This window comes from Triturus cristatus, chromosome 4_1, assembly GCF_964204655.1.
Source record: "Triturus cristatus chromosome 4_1, aTriCri1.1, whole genome shotgun sequence".
Taxonomy (NCBI): domain Eukaryota; kingdom Metazoa; phylum Chordata; class Amphibia; order Caudata; family Salamandridae; genus Triturus; species Triturus cristatus.
In genome coordinates this window covers 1,249,279,137-1,249,297,315 of record NC_140585.1, presented here as the reverse complement: position 1 = coordinate 1,249,297,315, position 18,179 = coordinate 1,249,279,137, and the positions used below count along the sequence as shown (strand labels likewise).

Genomic DNA, 18,179 nt, shown 5'->3' with positions numbered 1-18,179 from the left:
CTGCGTATGTCCCGCCCTGCTCATTGACAGACGATCCCTGCTGCGGGATGAATGGAATAAACTCGGAGTTCGTACATGTCGACAAGCCATAACTGCTGCCCCGAACTCAGACAATACAAAGCTGAACATTCTGTTCACACAATTTGTAAACAGAGCGGCCAAATCGTTGGAAAAAAACAGGGCCGCAAATCCTACTCAACTAGGCTGCCCTGTTACGCCGCTTCAGCATCAACCCACAAACTCTTGATAACTCAGTACTGTCTATTAGAACATTGCCTTTTGCTTAATATTAACTATACACATTTTTCTAGACAGCTTTTTGAAAACGCTAGTTTAGCTGTTTATTTCTAGATTATATTTTTTTTAAAAAGGCGACGCTTCGACCGACCACAGTTTATGAATGTCATAGGCAATTAATTACTGTTAGGATATTTTAATCACACCTTCCTATATTAGATTGTTTTAGTATTATTCTGAGTCTTTTAAAGCTTTGACTTTTTGCACATAAGAATCGTACGAGTTTTTTTAATCTCAAACTGAAAAATTGTAATGCTTTTAAGTACTCACACAATAAAGTATTATTATTAAAAGAGTAAGAACTAGGCATTTGCGAGTGATTTGTAAAATTCGTTGAAACCAATCAACAGCACACATCTGTCACTTCAACGGAGATTCGTTTTTTTTTGTTTTTGCAAAGGGCACCTACAACCCTTCTTCTTTTAAACTGCGTGCTGACAGAAAAACATGAGGTAGGAGACCTTAAATACTACATAAGATGGTAAAATTGTTTGCCAAGTCCAGCAGGGGCAGCATGCAATACAGGAAGAAGTGTGACTCGAAAACCAGGGAGGGAAGTGTAAGTCAGGTCAGTACCACCTGTTAACGCTTGTCTTCCACCCCAAAATACTGACATTGTAATATGCCCATGCATCTAACACCAGGGATAACATATACTCTTCATTAGCGCCACAGTTCTATTTTACTTGTATGTACCCCTGGGCTTTTTTTTTTTTTTACAAAAAAGGCTTAGGAGTTTCAACTGGTTCCAAATCATGAGGCACAATTTCTTGGCTTTCTTCCTGATTTAGTTCCTGTTATTCCAGACTCTTCAGCCAAGTGCTTGATGTTGTTTTTCTCTGTTGATCACATTCTTAATATATTGTCTCCTTTGTTGAACTTCGTCCCGGTTCTACACTGCTCTTTAGCCTTGATTCCTGAATGTTGTTCCTGTTTAAAGGTTCTGTTCACCGCCTGGATGTTTTATTCCTGGTTCACCTGTCTGTTCATTGGCACTGCTTCCATCTTAAATACTTATTACTGCGTTTCTTATCTGTTCATTGACTCTTCTTCTCTCTGCAGGCTTTTCACTGACTCAGCCTATTCATAGTCTGTCCCTGTGGAGCCTTTATTCCCAGTTCTCTTGCAAGTTCATTGGTTCCGAACAGGCTCTGTAAGCTCTATTCCTGGTTCTCATTTCTCTTCATTGGTTCTGCTCCCCTTCTGTATCTTTACTCCTGGTTCTCTTGCTTGTTCGTTGGTTCTGCTCACCCTCTTTAGCATTTATTCCTGATTCTCCAATCAAGTCAAGTAGAACTATATGGAACCCTACCTCGCCATTATGCATACGTAGGCACAAACACAAAAAGACACAATACCATCAGTTATGTACACCAAACAGCAAGGTTTGTAGCTTACCTCTATACAAATCCGTGTTTGTGGCCTCTCTCAAATGCAGGGGCAATTAGTTCCACCATTTGGTCCTTTTACTCTGTAATATTTTGTCCGGAGGATTTATCTTTCAAAATTAGTGACCTCTAATAGGCTGAGCCCCTCTTGTGAATAGTTTTTATACAGCACCACAAAGACTTGAAATTTCACACCACTGGCCACATGAAGCTAGTTCAGCCCCATCAGCATAGAGCTGTATTTTTAAAGTGATTAAGTCCAGCTGCTACAGACTCCCTAGTTCTGAATTTTTGTTATCACCCCAGTATCTTCTTGAATGCTCCCACAAAGATGGTATTACAGTAATACATTCAAATCAGCATATTCAATGTCCTTGTTCCTCCTCTGAAGCTTTTATCCATGATTATCCAGGCTTTTCATTCTTTCTATTCCCATCCCACCACCTACCCTAGCATTGCTTTTGTGTCTGTCTGGGCAGCTGTTATTACTTGTTTGTCTGCCAGAACCTCTCTAGCTCTTATTTCTGATTCCCTTGCTGTTTTTCTTGCTCAATTTTTTACTCTGTTTTTCCCAATGTTCCTTTGACTTCTGGTTCTCCTGATTGTTTCTTGTCTCCACGCCTTGTGCTGCAGAAATCTCAAGTTTTGAAAATTCCTTAAATTAATTAGCATATTTGATTATCTCGAGGTAAGTGATGTCACAAACTTTGACATCAATGACAAAATAGGAAAACGTTAAAACAATCTAAAAAATGAGAAGCATAACACCAGAACCTCACTAAAATACGCTAATTTTGGGTCCAAAGTAGCTATTTCCATCAAATGAAGGTGTCTGCAGGGTGGCTCCCAGTGAATTGTGCGTCGTCCTGAAGTTTCTGCAGCTCCCAGGAGCATCGCAGAAGAAAGCTGAACTCCAAAGAAGGGCACATTTAAAGATCAAGCTAACACATTCCATCGGGAGTGACATTGAGCCTGCTGTAAGAGAGAGCTCAAACTGACCTCTTAATGTGTGAGTGTCACTCAAAGTGTGAAAATGGAGATATCTGGCTCTGTTGTTTTATCTAGGCGCTCGTGGCTCTGTTCCTCACACTATTGCTTCTACTTCTGGTTCTCCACCCTCTTCGCCAGCTCCACCATCTCTTTAACCTTGTTTTCTGGCTCAGGACTCTCCTCTGTAGCTTGTAGTCCTGGTTCTCCTGCTCTATAACCATCTCTCTACCTCTTGCACAATGGGCTCTGCTGCTCTGTAGCTCTGTTCACTTCTGTGTAGGTACCGAGGGTTTCGTCCCTTACCGTCCTTCCAGACATCAGTATGGAGGAACGCCAGGCCTCTGGCTAAGGAGACAGCAAGGCCTAGGGTGCCGTTCCAGTCAGTGGTGTGTTGAATCAGGAAGCTTCTCAGAGAACCCTTAGAAAGAAGAAGAAACAAAACAAGAAGAAACAGACTTGAGAACTAGTCTTTTCATAGCCATTCCATTATTATATTTAAGCCAAGATAGCCACCTCTCATTTCACTTTGTTTTAGCTGGTATCATGCACAGAGGTTTTGTTCAGAGGCCAAAAATCATTGAGTAATTAAAAGATTTTCTATCACATCTACTTGGGCGCTGTTTCTATCACTCGAGAAATAATTTGGTTCCAGTCCTATGGGCCTGTCAGCGTGTTCGACAGGAAGAAAAATTTACCAGGTTCGAAAAGATCTGGCATTTACTTCAATAGTCTGAGGTCCGCCTCTGCACACTTGCTTTATGAGAGTGCGCACGAGGGCCTTGTAGTTTATTATAATATTAACAGTGCTCGATGCAGCTGTGAAGACATACACAAACAAATGTGTGTTTGTGGGTGTGCACGTGTCGGAAACATGCAGATTACAATTCATATATTTGTGTCACTCTGTAATGAAGTTCCAGCAATTTTATGGCGAGACAGGAGGCTAGTATATTATGCATTCATTTTTATTCACTATTTCCAAGCAGCCAACACTTCAAAGTTCCAAAAAAAGAACATTGCAAGACTCATAAAAAAATTCAGACTATTCAGTCCATAAAACCCCACAATGTTCTATTTTCTCCCTCTTTTGATTGCTGCTTCCAGGTAGTTAAGTATATCCTGATATAATTGGTATATTTATGTATTGTTTGGTGTTATGTTAGAAATTGTAGTGATCAATCCAATTTATGGATTGTGTTTGAGGGAGAGCAGGTTTTTGTGTTGTTTGTGTGAATGTTTTTAAAGGGGAATTATTTCTTCAAGAAAGTAATTACGTATGTTTTTATTTCTATTTATTACTTAGCGCATCTGAGTAAGTGAGTGATTTAAGGAGGAGTTTGTAATTTAAACCGGGGCTTGGAAATACCTTTAAACAAGATCTTTGACTCTCCATAGTTCAGTTATCGGTTACGTGCGGCGTTTGAAATGCATGCCTCACGCACCCTCTGCACACGTTTGCAAGTGTGGGCATTTTCGGCCCCTGCATGCTTCAATACCAAGAAACAAGTGGGCGCGGCCATCTTTATTATGGACATGCACTGCGTAAGGATTTATTTTTTAAGAAAATAGGCCATGTTTGAGCAATGTCTCGGAATTAAGAGGAAAGAAACTTCCTTCTCTGAAAGGAAGACAGCAGCAGGTATTGTAAGCAGCTCCTTTAATTACGACCAGCATCTCAGTCAACCCGGCAGCAACTGCCGTAATTATCCATTCTGCGTTCCATGCAAGGAACATTGGTAACAGAATGCCACGAGGACAAAGACAAACTAACTCCCAACACACCCCCCTCCCTTCACTTGAAAATACCACCCCCTCACATTACATAAACAATTGCTAAAACCCATCCTGAAAATACTGCCCTCCCACCACATAAGTAAATACAATCACCCACCCATACATAAAGATAACAAAACTAATCACAAAAATAAGGGGAAACTAAAATCTAATATAATCCTGAAATTTGGCAGGAGGAGACCTAGTTCTTAAAAGACTTTGTCGGGGAACAACGTTATTGCCAGGTGCAGAATTCACCGGAATAGTAACCCCAGTAGGCAGAGTCACACAAGGAGTGCTAACACCAAATTTGTTTTTCACAAACTCAACTTTTGACTTTGGCACCACCGAGACAGCAGACTTGTTCCAAACTTTCCCATGTTCCAGCACAACAACATGATCTCTCACCTCTCTGACTTTAACAGGAGCTGAAAACCGAGAAAAACCCTTGCGAACAAGCACAGGTTTCTTAATCCTTACCCAGTCTCCTTGGCACACCGGAGATACTCTGGCACGATCAGATGCATACTTGGATTGAACCGCAGCTCTGACCTCTGCCACCTTCCCTAATTTCTGTAAATCCACTTCCTTCCTTAACATCCAGTCTTTATTCAGCTTGGAACCTGCTACTCTACCTCTAAGCAAAGTGAAAGGAGACATTCCAGTACTAGAGTGAGGAGTAGTTCTCATTGCCCATAGCATGTCAGAGATTGCTACCTTCCAGTGAAAGCCATTTATGGAGGCCAACTGTAATTGGTCCTTGACCACACGGTTAAGACGTTGAACTAGACCGTTACTACAAGGATGATAAAGAGAGGTGAGAATATGTTTGATGCCATACATTTTAAGAAAATCCTGCATCTCAGCAGACACCAGCTGAGTGCCGTTGTCAGTTACCAATTCCTCTGGGAATCCCTCCCGAAGAAAAACATCTGTGAAACAATTGATAATAGTAGCAGAATTGATACCTTCCTCAAACCTAACTTCTGGCCATTTAGACACATAGTCAATTAAAACCAAAGCATACTTAGGAGAACTCCCAAGGCCACTGAATGGACCTGCCACATCAAATGCTAGTTTGCACCAAGGTGATTCTTTGACAGGAATGGGACTGATAGGAGATGGACAGGTCACTTGAGTTTTGTCGCTCAATACGCACGCACCACAATTACGAACACAGTGTTCAATGGACCTATCAACACTCGGCCACCAAAAGTCTTCCCTTACCCTCCGCTTCATGGCACGAATGTCTAAATGACCTTCGTGGGCTAAATCCAAAACTTTTTTACGTAGCGATAAGGGAACGACCTGTAATCCACCCCTGCGCAAAATTCCATCAACCAGGGACAACTCATCACTGACCCTCCTGAAAGGAATTAACTCGGAAGGAAGAACAGTACTATTGAGCCAGCTCTGAGCTACGAAATTTATCACCTTACTAATCTCAACATCCTCAGAGATGGCAAGCTTCCAATCAACTTCAGATAAGGCGGCTCCAGTATCAGCTATAGTGCTGACAGCACACACCATTTCTAAATGATCACTTTCAGGTTCGAAAACGTTCTCAGTAAGAGGCAACCTTGATAAGCAATCAGCCACGCAAATTTTTACACCAGCCACATACTCTAGACGGTAATTAAATTCATTGAGTCTGTACTGCCATTTGGCAATGCGAGGCGTGGCCCTTCCACCACCCTTGGTGGTAAAAAGATCCACCAAAGGTTTGTGATCAGTCCTGAGAACAAAATCATTGCCCCACAAAAAATTGCAGAAATACTGCACTCCCCACCATAGAGCTAAAGCTTCCTTTTCATGAGTGGAATAGGTCCCTTCGGCACCCCGGAGCGTTCTGGAGGCAAAAACAATGATTTCTTCCCTATTGTCTGATCTTTTTTGCATAAGAACAGCCCCAAGACCCACATTACTAGCATCGGTGGTGACAATGCATCGATCGTTGATGTTGAACAGTTTGAGTGGACGTGCCTGCACAATTGCTTCTTTCAACAACTTGAAATCACATGCACACTGTTCAGACCATAAATATTTCACATTTTTCTTAAGAAGACCACGCAGACACACAGTTCTATCAGAAAAATTAGCTACAAATTTTGCGTAGTACTCAACTAAGCCCAGGAAGGAACGTAGTTGGTCCTTGTTCTGAGGTTCAGGTGCATTTTGGATGGCATCTAAAAGCTTCATCTTGGGTTCAACTCCTCTTGCAGAAATATGATGACCCAGGTAATCCACCCCTTCCTGAAGAAATTTACATTTGTCTTTCCTTAAGGTTAGCCCACTAGACTTAACAATTTCTAATACTTGCTTGAATCTGACATTGTGCTCTTGTACCGTTTTTCCGTGAATAAGAATGTCGTCCTGAAAGAACACGACTCCCGCAGTGTTCTTAAACAAGTTTCCCATGAGGCGCTGGAACACTGCGGAAGCCGATGCCAAACCAAGCGGCATACGTAAATAACGGAATGCCCCATCAGGAGTCACAAATGACGTGAGATGTCTCGAGTCTTTGCACAATTCGATTTGATGGTAAGCGGAAGATATGTCAAGTGAAGGAACGTAGTTGGTCCTTGTTCTGAGGTTCAGGTGCATTTTGGATGGCATCTAAAAGCTTCATCTTGGGTTCAACTCCTCTTGCAGAAATATGATGACCCAGGTAATCCACCCCTTCCTGAAGAAATTTACATTTGTCTTTCCTTAAGGTTAGCCCACTAGACTTAACAATTTCTAATACTTGCTTGAATCTGACATTGTGCTCTTGTACCGTTTTTCCGTGAATAAGAATGTCGTCCTGAAAGAACACGACTCCCGCAGTGTTCTTAAACAAGTTTCCCATGAGGCGCTGGAACACTGCGGAAGCCGATGCCAAACCAAGCGGCATACGTAAATAACGGAATGCCCCATCAGGAGTCACAAATGACGTGAGATGTCTCGAGTCTTTGCACAATTCGATTTGATGGTAAGCGGAAGATATGTCAAGTGAAGAAAAATACTTTGCACCCTCCAAAGTTGACAACATCTCATTGATGTTGGGCAGAGGTTGGCGGTCCACCCATATGCAAGCATTCAGGTCGCGCAAGTCCACACACATTCTAAGAGATTTATCTGCTTTGCGCGCTAAAACAATGGGTGACAACCACTCTGACTCCTCAATGGATTCAATCACTCCCATGGCACACAACCGCAACAATTCTTGTCTCAATTCACTGAGCATGCTAAGCGGTACCCTACGCACTTTGTGTGCGACAGCTCTAGCACCTTCTTTAAGAACGATCCGGTGTTGAAATCCTTTGAGTTTGCCCAACTTCTCACTAAAAACCTCGGGGTAACTTTGAATCCAATCATTCTCAACAGACAAATTGGCTGTAACAGTATGCACAGGGAAAACATCAGGGATACCAGCATAATATTGTTTAGCTTCACGTTTGGATAAAACCATATCAGTATGATTGGGATCAAGAATGATTCCAAGCTCCCCTTGTTCCTGCCATCCCAACAAATTGGCACCTTCCTTTACAATGAATACAGTACCATGAGTACAATCGCCTTTGAATTCTAAATTGCCCATAAATTTGCCTAAAACTTCTACTCTTTTGCCACCATAAGCAAAGATTTTTATGCTTGAGTGAGCTACAGAAATGTCACCCAAACTTCCAAAATCCTTGACATTAATGAGGGTAAAAGGGGAACCAGAATCAGCAAGAAACTTAATGTTTTTGCCGTTCAAACTTATGGTGCACACAGGAGATTTTCTTTTTTGGGATTCTGCAATTGAAGCAATTTATACCACACCCTCAGATTGTATAGATGAAGAAGATAACATCAATAGTTCATAGCTTCCATCATCTTCTTCATACTGCACACTGTCCTCTTCCAATAGCTTTCACGGTGCGTGACGGTCCCTTGTGGACAACAGTCGCATTGCACATGCGTGCCAGATGTCCCTTCTTCCCACACTTGAAACAAGTTTGATTTATGGCAAAACAAAACTTGAAATTGCCTAAATGAGACCTACTACCACATCGATAACAGGAAAGATTTTGTCCTTCAGTTTTGATTTTAGACAAATTAGGTGCAGGTGGGGCACGAGGAACATTCATTAGGCACCCTTGGTTGGTTTGATGGAAGGTTTTGTACTGACTAGCTTGATTTCAGTAGAAGATGTAGATAGGGCAGGTGCACTTAACTCTTTCATACAGAATTGAGAATGCTCAATGCTCCTCGCTAAAATAAGAGCAGTCTCTAAATCCGGATCTTCAGAGGATAAAAGTTTTTCCTGGACTTTCTTATCGCATGTGCATTCAATCAACTGATCACGAATTATTTCATCCCGAAACTCCCTGTAATTGCAAGTGAGAGCTAAGATTCTAAGTGCAGCAACAAAATCGTCTATGGATTCTCCAGGCATTTGTGCATGTTGCAAAAATTTATGACGCTCCAGTACTATATTATGCTTAGGGTTGAATCTTTTATCTAGGGTTTTTATTAGTGAAGCATAGTCATCAACAATTAGTGAATCACCATCGTCACCTCCGCTAATACACGTTCTTACCAGCTCAAGAGGTAAAGTTTTTAAAATAGACCTGCCTTCAGCACCTAAATTGTAAACGAGTAAGGCTTTTTTCTTCTTAGAGGTGAAGGTATCGCCATCAATCGCCTCAAGATATGTCTCAAACGTCTCCTTCCATTGTTGCCACAGAATGGGAGGAGAACCAGGAGACTGTAAAAACGGAGGTGGTGCAACTACTCTAGCCATCTGGTGACCTTGCGTGGGTGAGTTGCTGCCACACAAAAAAAATCACAACCAAATGTTTAAAAGTCCTTTTTTTTTTTCTATACCGACATGCGTAGTGAGCGTATCACTGAAGCAACAATAGTGTTGAGTTGTGTGCCAGTAGGTTGTGTTTGTTTTAAAACTGATGTTCACACACCATTATCGTCTCACTTTCATCCTGCGCACAATGGGGGACAGGCTTCAGTTTATATTCTGTTACAACTTCGCGCTAGACTTCATACGCACGGCAGCCGAAATCGAATTCTGTGCGCCGATGGTAATGGTAACCCTGTTGTCAAGACAACGCCAAACAGAAGGATTCTTCTACTACGGCATTCCGCAGACTAATCCGTAAGCCGGTCGTTGTGACGCCACGCGCCGAAAGCGGCTGGAGAAAGCTCGCGCGCCACAGCAGGGAAATGACCAGAAATGAGGAGGAACATTAAATAAAAATTGTCTCACCAGGATGAAAGTCTTCGGAAAGGCACAGAGCGCGTGTGAAAGACTAGCTTTGAGACTTCAGGGCTCAGCGGAGCTCAATTCAGGAAGCGTCGACTTCCAATGTTGCTTGGAACAGGAAAAACCACCACAACGTCCAGCAACTCACGAAGAGGGAGACTGGATACTGGACCAGCCCGTCGCCAGTGAAAGGAAGACAGCAGCAGGTATTGTAAGCAGCTCCTTTAATTACGACCAGCATCTCAGTCAACCCGGCAGCAACTGCCGTAATTATCTATTCTGCGTTCCATGCAAGGAACATTGGTAACAGAATGCCACGAGGACAAAGACAAACTAACTCCCAACATTCACTAATCAGAATGATTTTTCACAGTGACGGCTTAGGTGTCAGGTGCTAGAATGCACTGAGGATCGCGTTTGGTATCTCATTTTGGCAGCTGAAGCGAGAATACTTCTCTAAAACGATAGTAGGCTTTGAGAGTACTGTTGTGAAAGTTAAGACTTCGGTGTAATTCTACAAGGGATGCTTTCCCACCCACCGGTGACGAGGGTGAACTAGGTTCAAAGCACCACGATTTATATGAAAGACAAGGTATTGTAGCCCAGCCAACACTACTCAATGTATAGAAGTATTGCTTTTGGGTTTCCAACAATCCCATAAAGGGATAAGGGGCATCGTGAAAACAGCAACAGCCCTTATTTCGTTATTCACAGTATCACACACGTTACTAAGACAAATGAACACTTTTATGTTAAAAGTATTTAGGGGCATATTTACAAGCTGGCGATAAAAAATATAGCCGCCTTTGCGGCCGTTTTCGGCCGAAAAGCAGCGATAATTTTATCGTTTAATTAGCAAGACCGCGCTAACGCGTGAAACCTTGCTTTAGCGTGGGGATTCCTAACGCCCAGCTTTGCATCTCTAATGAGATGCAAAGTGGGCGTTCCTGACCTAACATGACAGGAGAAATGTCGCAAAGCGACATTTCTCCTATCATCAAGCCCCACGCTATGAAGCATAGCGGCAGGAAAAGTAGCGATAACCCCTGTTATCGCTACTTTCCTTACGCCTGCTTCAGGACTGACTTAGCCATGATATCCTATGGAAGGTGGATATCATGGCTAAGTTTGTGAGTCCCTATCAGCAAGCTAACGCCACACTACGTGAGATTGTCGCTGGGTTTCCAGCGATAATCTCACATTAGGCAGTTAGCGTGAGGATTTTTATTGCTGAGGAGATAAGCGTTGCTAATAGCACGCTATCTCAGCGATAAAAATCCACATTACCCGGCGATAATTATCCTCATGCTAAGAGCGCTGTGCGATAATTATCGCCGGGTGTTGCTGATATGCCCCTTAGTACTACAGAAACAATCTGTTTCTCACTGCACCTGAAGCAACTACATTGAATATTATGAAAACAGCAACTAGACACGTTATAAATAACAAGAAAAAGAAGAAAATTCCCAGCATAGTTAAAATGTCATTTAAAAAGTTATCTAGAACCTAACAACCAAATGCCTACTTCTATGCGCTATACTATTAAAGCATGAAAGGCAGAGCAACCTGTAAGCTAGAGTTTCTTAGGCGAAAGGGTGCGCCTTATACCTTGTTGACAGCAACAGCTGTCTTTAGCAGTGGTGGTGTAAAGATAGTGTTTCCAGTGAAGGGCAAACACCCCCTGCAGTAACAGCCAGTCACTCTTTCTCTGTGATGTGGCTTTATCAGCTTCAGGTGACATTTGCGAAGTGTGAAGAGAGCTGGCAGTAAGTAAGACTTTCTCTGGCAGAATTGTCTATAATCTAAGTGAAGGACCTCTGCTGACAAGTAGTCAAGTAACAGTCCTTATATCCTAAATCTAATCAGAGATTGGAATTTTTGACATAAATGTAGGAATGTCTGACATAGATTATGTTCATCATGGTATGCTTTTCAGACGTCTCCTTATAGACATATAAGGCAATCGGACGTCAATTCAGACTACATTATTTTGGTTATATGTCTGTATGTGTTCTTAGTAAACCTTGACATGATGAGGAGAAGACATTTGATGCAGACAAATGTCGCCTTAGATGTTGTATCTGTCATTAATCGAAAAACTTGACAATATCACAGTTCTTAGAAAGATAAGATCTAGCGACATCTGCGTTGAAAGGCAGACAAGACAATGATTCTTCATTAAACAGAGAATATTGCAGGGGTCATTGATTAAGTTGAGGAAGATGACGACCTCCATGGACCAAGATAGGGTCGGAGCATACATACGATGGAGTTGGACTTTAGGGACTTTGAGGGATCATTAACCTACAATTGAATATAAAAAGGTATGACAGAAGAGCAAGGAATTCATGAGGAGGACAAATTAAGGGAGATTGTGTGACAGAAAATTGAACAATCAGACAGCAGACTGTTAATCAATCTTTAAAGATGGTAAGAAAAGAAGAGTTATAGGGTAATAAAAAGGAAAGCTTTTGCTCCTTATCTGATGAGGAGGACTGTGCAAATAGAGGTCCAGGTGGTAAGGGCCTAAGGAAAAAGAGGCACATATCAGCAAAGGAGGTGTCTGATGTTTCTGGGCATTGAGTCCTAAGTGACTTGCAAAGAAAAGGTGTCCGTAGCTGCATTGCGAAAATGTAAGATATAAGAGCAAATTATGAGGTATTTTGACATGCCAAGGAAAAAGAGGCAAATATCAGCAAGGAGGTGTCCGATGTTTCTGGGCATTGAGTCCTAAGTGACTTGCAAAAAAAAGGTGTCCGTAGCGGCATTGGGAAAAGGCAGGGTATGAGAACGAATTACTAGGTATTTTCACATACCTAAACAGAAGAAAGGAATACATATTGGGATGAATACATTTTTGATTTTGATATGGATAAATATTCAGGTAATTAGTTTGGGGATGTAGATGAAGTTATGGTTGTTACGGATAGGTAGATTTAGGACCTGTAAGTTAAGAAGTTGTTTGACCAGAAAGATTTAAGACATAAAAGGAGATCGAATTAGTGGCTATTGAAGCATGTGGTAGAGTACATTAAGCAAAGGATTAAGAAACCACTAGAGAAATGTAATGAGGGTGAAATACTCTAGACCAGTTGTGGAAGAAAAGAAGACTATGACATCCCGAATTTGGATCCAGATCTAATTACTTATTTGTTTAAACTAGGAAGAGTTCCTAGGAAAGTATTGCAGCGTTGACTAAAACATTGTGAAGACAGGCTGTTTGATGTGTTTGGTCTATTGACACACATTTTTGATTTAGTATAGGCAGCCTACATTAATGGAAACTACATTAATATTGAGCTGCTTAGAGGCTGGAGTCAAAGGGCTATTTGCATTCTAGGGAACGCAAATGCCAGTCTGACTGCTGAAAGGAGGAATGCATTATTGATGCAAATAAATTCTATGTTGGGCAATTTGGCACAGAAAGAATCCTCGCTGGAGACTAAAGTCCTATTGTTTGGAGATTGGGTGGTTAAATCCCTTGGAAAACGTATCTACACTTACCACTTTAGATAAAACTAAAACTTCAATGAGGAAGGTTTTTAGTGAAAGCAATTTATATGGTAGGACAGTAAGGAAAGGGCAAACGTTTGGCGGTGGAAATATTAGAGACAAATATATTCAAGGAATAGGAGCTTATAGAGGATTTCAAATAGGGGTCGTTTTTATCCTCAAAGAGGTAGAGGTGGAAGAACTAGGGCTTCAAGAGGAAGAGTTCAACAAACTGCCGCTACACAAGGTGAGTACAAGGACCTTTACTGGTTCTACCCAGAAAAAGGTGAGAGGCAGGCTGAGACATTTTATAGAAGAATGGAAATTGATAACTCAGGAAACTTGGGTGATTGCAGCAGTAAAGAGCTATGTAATAGATTTGGAGAAGGTACAATTTCAGGAAAGAGAACCAAGGGAATTGCTATTCAGTCAAGAACAAAAATAGGTAGTGACAGAAGAGATAAATATCATGTTTGAAAACAAGGCTATTATAGAGGTAAAGAGAAAAGAAGGATTGTTAAGTACTCTGCTTCTGGTGGAGAAGAAAGATAAAGGTTGAAGACTAGTGATAAACCTGAGGTCTTTAAATTGTTTTATAATTTACCAACATTTCTAATATATGTTGAGAGATGTTTTGCAGTATTTGGATTGGATGCTGAAATTGGATCTAAAGGATGCCTATCTTGCTGTTTCAATCGACAAAGAGAGTCAGAGGTTCCTTCAATTCAGATGGGAAGGTCTGTTAAATAAGTTCTAGTGTCTTCTTTTTGGACTTTCTTCAGCATAGTGGTGTCTCACGAAAGTCACCAGTAGTCAGTTTCTCACGGGAGTAAGGTGTAAGGATGATTATATATCTGGATGACAATCTAATTGTGAATCAGGAAGCGGAGGTTTTGATGAAGTATCTGTCTATGGCTGGAAACCTGTTGATGAGATTGAGTTTTATTATCAATCAGGAGAAATTGATTCTTTTGGGTTTATTTATAGATACGGTAAAAGTTTTGCTTCAGTTACCAGAGAGGAAGATAATAATGATAAAAAGAGAGGTGAGTCTTTTGAGGGAAAGGAAAGAGGTGAAATTGAGAGAACTTGCCCGTGCTATTAGTCTTTCGTTGTCAATTCAATTGGTCTTTCTATTTGCATTACAGAGCTTTGCACCGCTTAAAAAAAGTTGTTTTAGTGCGGGGTCTCTGGTATGGAGACAATGTGGAGATAACGTAGGAAATAAAATTGGAGTTAACCTGGCGGTTGGGGAATTTGAATGCTTGGAATTGTCGAGCAGTTTTTGGGATGTTACCAGATTTTGTGATAGAGTTGTATGCAGGCAGTTCGGGTGGGGAGTGCTGTGAAATTGGAAGGAGATGGAAGTGTGAGGAGAAGGAAGAGCATATAAATTCTTTGGAAATTAGTGCAGGTCTGTTTGCTCTTCTCATTTTAAGAGGGAGAAAGTCAAAGAAACTGTCAGAACTTGCAAAACAGTTATGGGAGTTTTGTCATGAACACAAGATACAAGTGATCGCTCGGTATTTACCAGGGAAGGAGAATTTAGTGGCGGATTGGAATTCTTGCAATTTGAGGGATTACAGCAATTGGAAGTTAAGGAAAGATTTTTTCCAAAAGATAGAGTAATGTCTGGGATCACTAGAAGTGAATTTGTTTGCTTTCTGCTTAACCTTTAAGAAAGAGAAATATTTCAATTGGTGTCCAGATCTGGGAGTAAAGGTGCGGGTGAATTTATTCAAAGTTGGATGAATCCAAAAGGTTAAACTTTTCCTCCTTTTGCGATGATTCAGAGAGTGATGGTCCAGGTGAGGAGGCAGAAGTGTCAAATAGTTTTGGTAACGCCTTTTTGGGTGACCCATGTTGGGTCTGGACCACGTGCCCAAAAGGACGTCCGTGAGGGCCTCATTAAACGGCAGCAAGGGCTCCGAAGAGCTTGCAGACGGTTGAAGCACCTCTCTCAGGAGGCTAGTCCTGACCTTCACCGTAGGAAGCTCGAGGTTGAGAGCCTCGGCCGCCCTATGTAACACCACTGCATATGACGCTCCCTCCTCCGCAGCCACGGTAGGAGGAGACAACAGGCCAAGGTCAGGTGAAGTGTCAAGACTACTGGCATCCCCCAGTTCCTCTCTCCAGTCCTGCTCAGTATCTAACTGGTCAGTCAAAGGGTCATCTGACCCCTCCCAGTCCTCCTCATCCGGTCCGGCTCCGTGTCCACGTCAGGATGGAGGACGGGGTCGACGCCGGCCGGTGAACCGACCGGCGCCGAACGCGTTAGTGGTGCTGTGAGGAGCAGCGCTGGTGGAGGCGTAATGAGGTCAATCGGCGCTGATGCGGATCCAGGTCTGGAACCAAGGGGGGCCTGCGGCGCCGGGGCCTGAGCCGCCGACAGCAAAGACCGAGGCCTCCCAACCGAGTCCGGGGGCCCGAAGGCACGCCGGCGGGGTCGGTCCGCCCATGGATGGCATGCATCGCCTCGTAGAACGTACGAAGCTGAGCCAGTCGCTTCGGGTCCTGGAAAGGGAGGGAAACTCGGGCTCCGCGCGCAGAGCTGCGGAATGTGCATCAACCGGCAGTCGGAGCACGTGGTCATGGTCGCGCTCCAGGCAAAAGAGGCACATGCGGTGCGGATCCGTCACCTACATCAGTAGGTTATAGGAACCACAGGCCTTGACACCGGGCATCCCTTGTGCACCTGTTCGGAGTCAGAGACTCGAAACAAGAAGTCGACAAAAGTCAAGAAAACATTAGTCAAAAATTGCCTGAGGTACTGCCATTCTCGGATCTGAGCTGGCTGGCGCGGAAAAAGAAAGAACTGACACCAGCGTGCGAGGGCTGAGTCTAAGTAGCTGACGCGACGTCATCCCGGCGACCACGATGCCAACGACGGACGCGGAGCCGACTGACGCCACCTTCCGATGCGCAGAGGTACTGCTGCCGAAAAAAGTTTACGGATCCAGTCTGACGCCTGTGGGTAATTCTAAGGTAAGGAATCTATAACTAACGTGTTTCTTTCAGATACTTTTCTTACCCTAACTATCCAGTCTCTTGGATTCCCTGTCCGGGGGAGTGGAAAAGAACGTACCAAGGGAGGTAGAAGCTTGGACCACCAAGCTCTACGGGGTAGGGTGGGTAGTGAGGAAAATTGGGTGGCACGGAGAACGGCGCTGATGGCAGGCAATTGTCCTATTCACAGAACCCCCTGTGCTGGGCTTAGACTAAGTTCCCAGTAGGACACCTGAAAGTGCCTCATTTAAGGGCAGCAAGGGTTCCAAAGAAGAGACACCAGGCTCCAGGACCTCCGTCAAGATATTAATCTTGACTGCCACAGAAAGGAGCTGAAGGTTCGGGACCTCAGCGGCCTTTCGCGCCACCATAGCTCCCTCCTCCCTAGCCATGGTAGGGGAGAAAACCTGGCAGATTCTAGAGAGGTGTCCAGTCCACTGTCCTCATCCAATTCCTCATACCAGTCCGTTTCCTGATAAGGCTGGTCTTCTAAAGGTTCTAGCGACCCCTCCCAACAAACAGGGGTACCTCTTGAAAGTTTTTTGCAGCATACATTGCATTGGACAACTTTCTTTTCTCCTGAAGGGATGGAAAAATATTTCCAAACATCAGAGGAATTCTTTGGAGGTGGTAAGTCTTCTTCGTCCTGCTCTTTCCGTTCTCTTCAATCTTCAGCAGTAAACATCTTACCTTTGAAACTCTCTTCTTTTGAAGGAAAGCCAAAAATATGATAGAGCTGTACTTTTGAGATTTCAAACCACACCCTAAATCAATTATTTTGGTTTCACATCTCTCTGGAGACAATGTAAATGGGCGGAGAGATTCGTGGTGGCATTGTGGCAGATCTGCAGAGCCATAGAATGGATTAAAAAAAGAGAGACTATCAGGGGGGAGATGGTTTCTGCCATTGCGGGGAAGAAGAGAGATGGGCAGGCCGAGCTGGTGCGGGCAGAGGAGGAGGTGCTGAAGTCGGAGGACGAGTTAGCCCGGGGGTGACCCCGGAGGGCCTTCACCGGTTACGGTTGAGGCAGGCGGACATGCATCATATTGCCAAAACTAGGGCGCAGGCGCAGTGCGGTAGGATACAGAGCAGAGTGTACGAGTTGGGGGACAAGGCCGGGAAGTTGATCGCGTGGTTGGATAGGAGGGAGTGGGCCTCGCGGTTGGTGCCCGAGTTGCAAGGGGAGGATTCCCAGCCTATCACGGAGCCGCAGGCGATAGCCGATGCGTTCGCTGACTACTACAGCTCCATATATAGCGCCTCCGGGGTCTACTCGGAGGCGGAGAACAGTGAACTGCTGAGGGACGTGAGGCTGCCCGCCCTCTCAGTGGAAAACGGGGAGTATATGGAGTCCCCGTTGTCGGATGAGGAGGTGGCGCAGGCGATCAGAGAGGTGAGATCCGGGAAGGCCACCGGTCCGAATGGGATTCCGGTAGAATTATACAAGCTGGCGCCGGGTAGGCTGGCTCCCCATGTCCGTGCGATGTTTGAAGACTGTAGAGATGAAGGAATGTTACCGTATGACCAAAGGGTCGCCAACATAGTCGTTATACGTAAAGAGGGCAAGCCGGCGACACAGCGCGCCTCTTACAGGCCTATATCACTCCTTAATGCGGAACCTAAAATACTGGCGAAGTTGTTGGCCACGAGATTGAGGAAGGTCATCACTACTCTTGTGCACCCTGACCAATCGGGCTTCATCCCCATCGCAATACGGCCCTCAACTTGCGCCGCCTCCATGGTGTGCTGAGCAGAGCGTCAACAATAAAGGAGTCAGCGGCTCTGGTCTCCTTAGATGCCACTATGGCATTCGACATGGTTGAGTGGCCGTATTTGTTTGCGGTGCTGGGTAAGTTCGGGTTCAGCCCAGTATTCTGTAGTTGGATCCGCCTGCTGTACTCGGATCCGATGGCCCGGGTGGTGGTGAATAACCGGAAGTCCAGGGATTTTCAGCTGAGCAGAGGCACGCGTCAGGGTTGTCCCCTGT

General features: G+C 43.8%; 1 protein-coding gene across 1 annotated transcript in view; it reads right to left on the bottom strand.

Moving 5' to 3' along the window:
• AMHR2 (anti-Mullerian hormone receptor type 2) overlaps positions 1 to 18,179 on the bottom strand; it is a 1,019,001-nt gene that overhangs the window by 552,716 nt on the left and 448,106 nt on the right. The window contains exon 7 of the mRNA XM_085650742.1: positions 2,979 to 3,093. Within this exon, the coding sequence (XP_085506868.1) occupies positions 2,979 to 3,093 (115 nt within the window). The remainder of the gene's footprint in view (positions 1 to 2,978; positions 3,094 to 18,179) is intronic.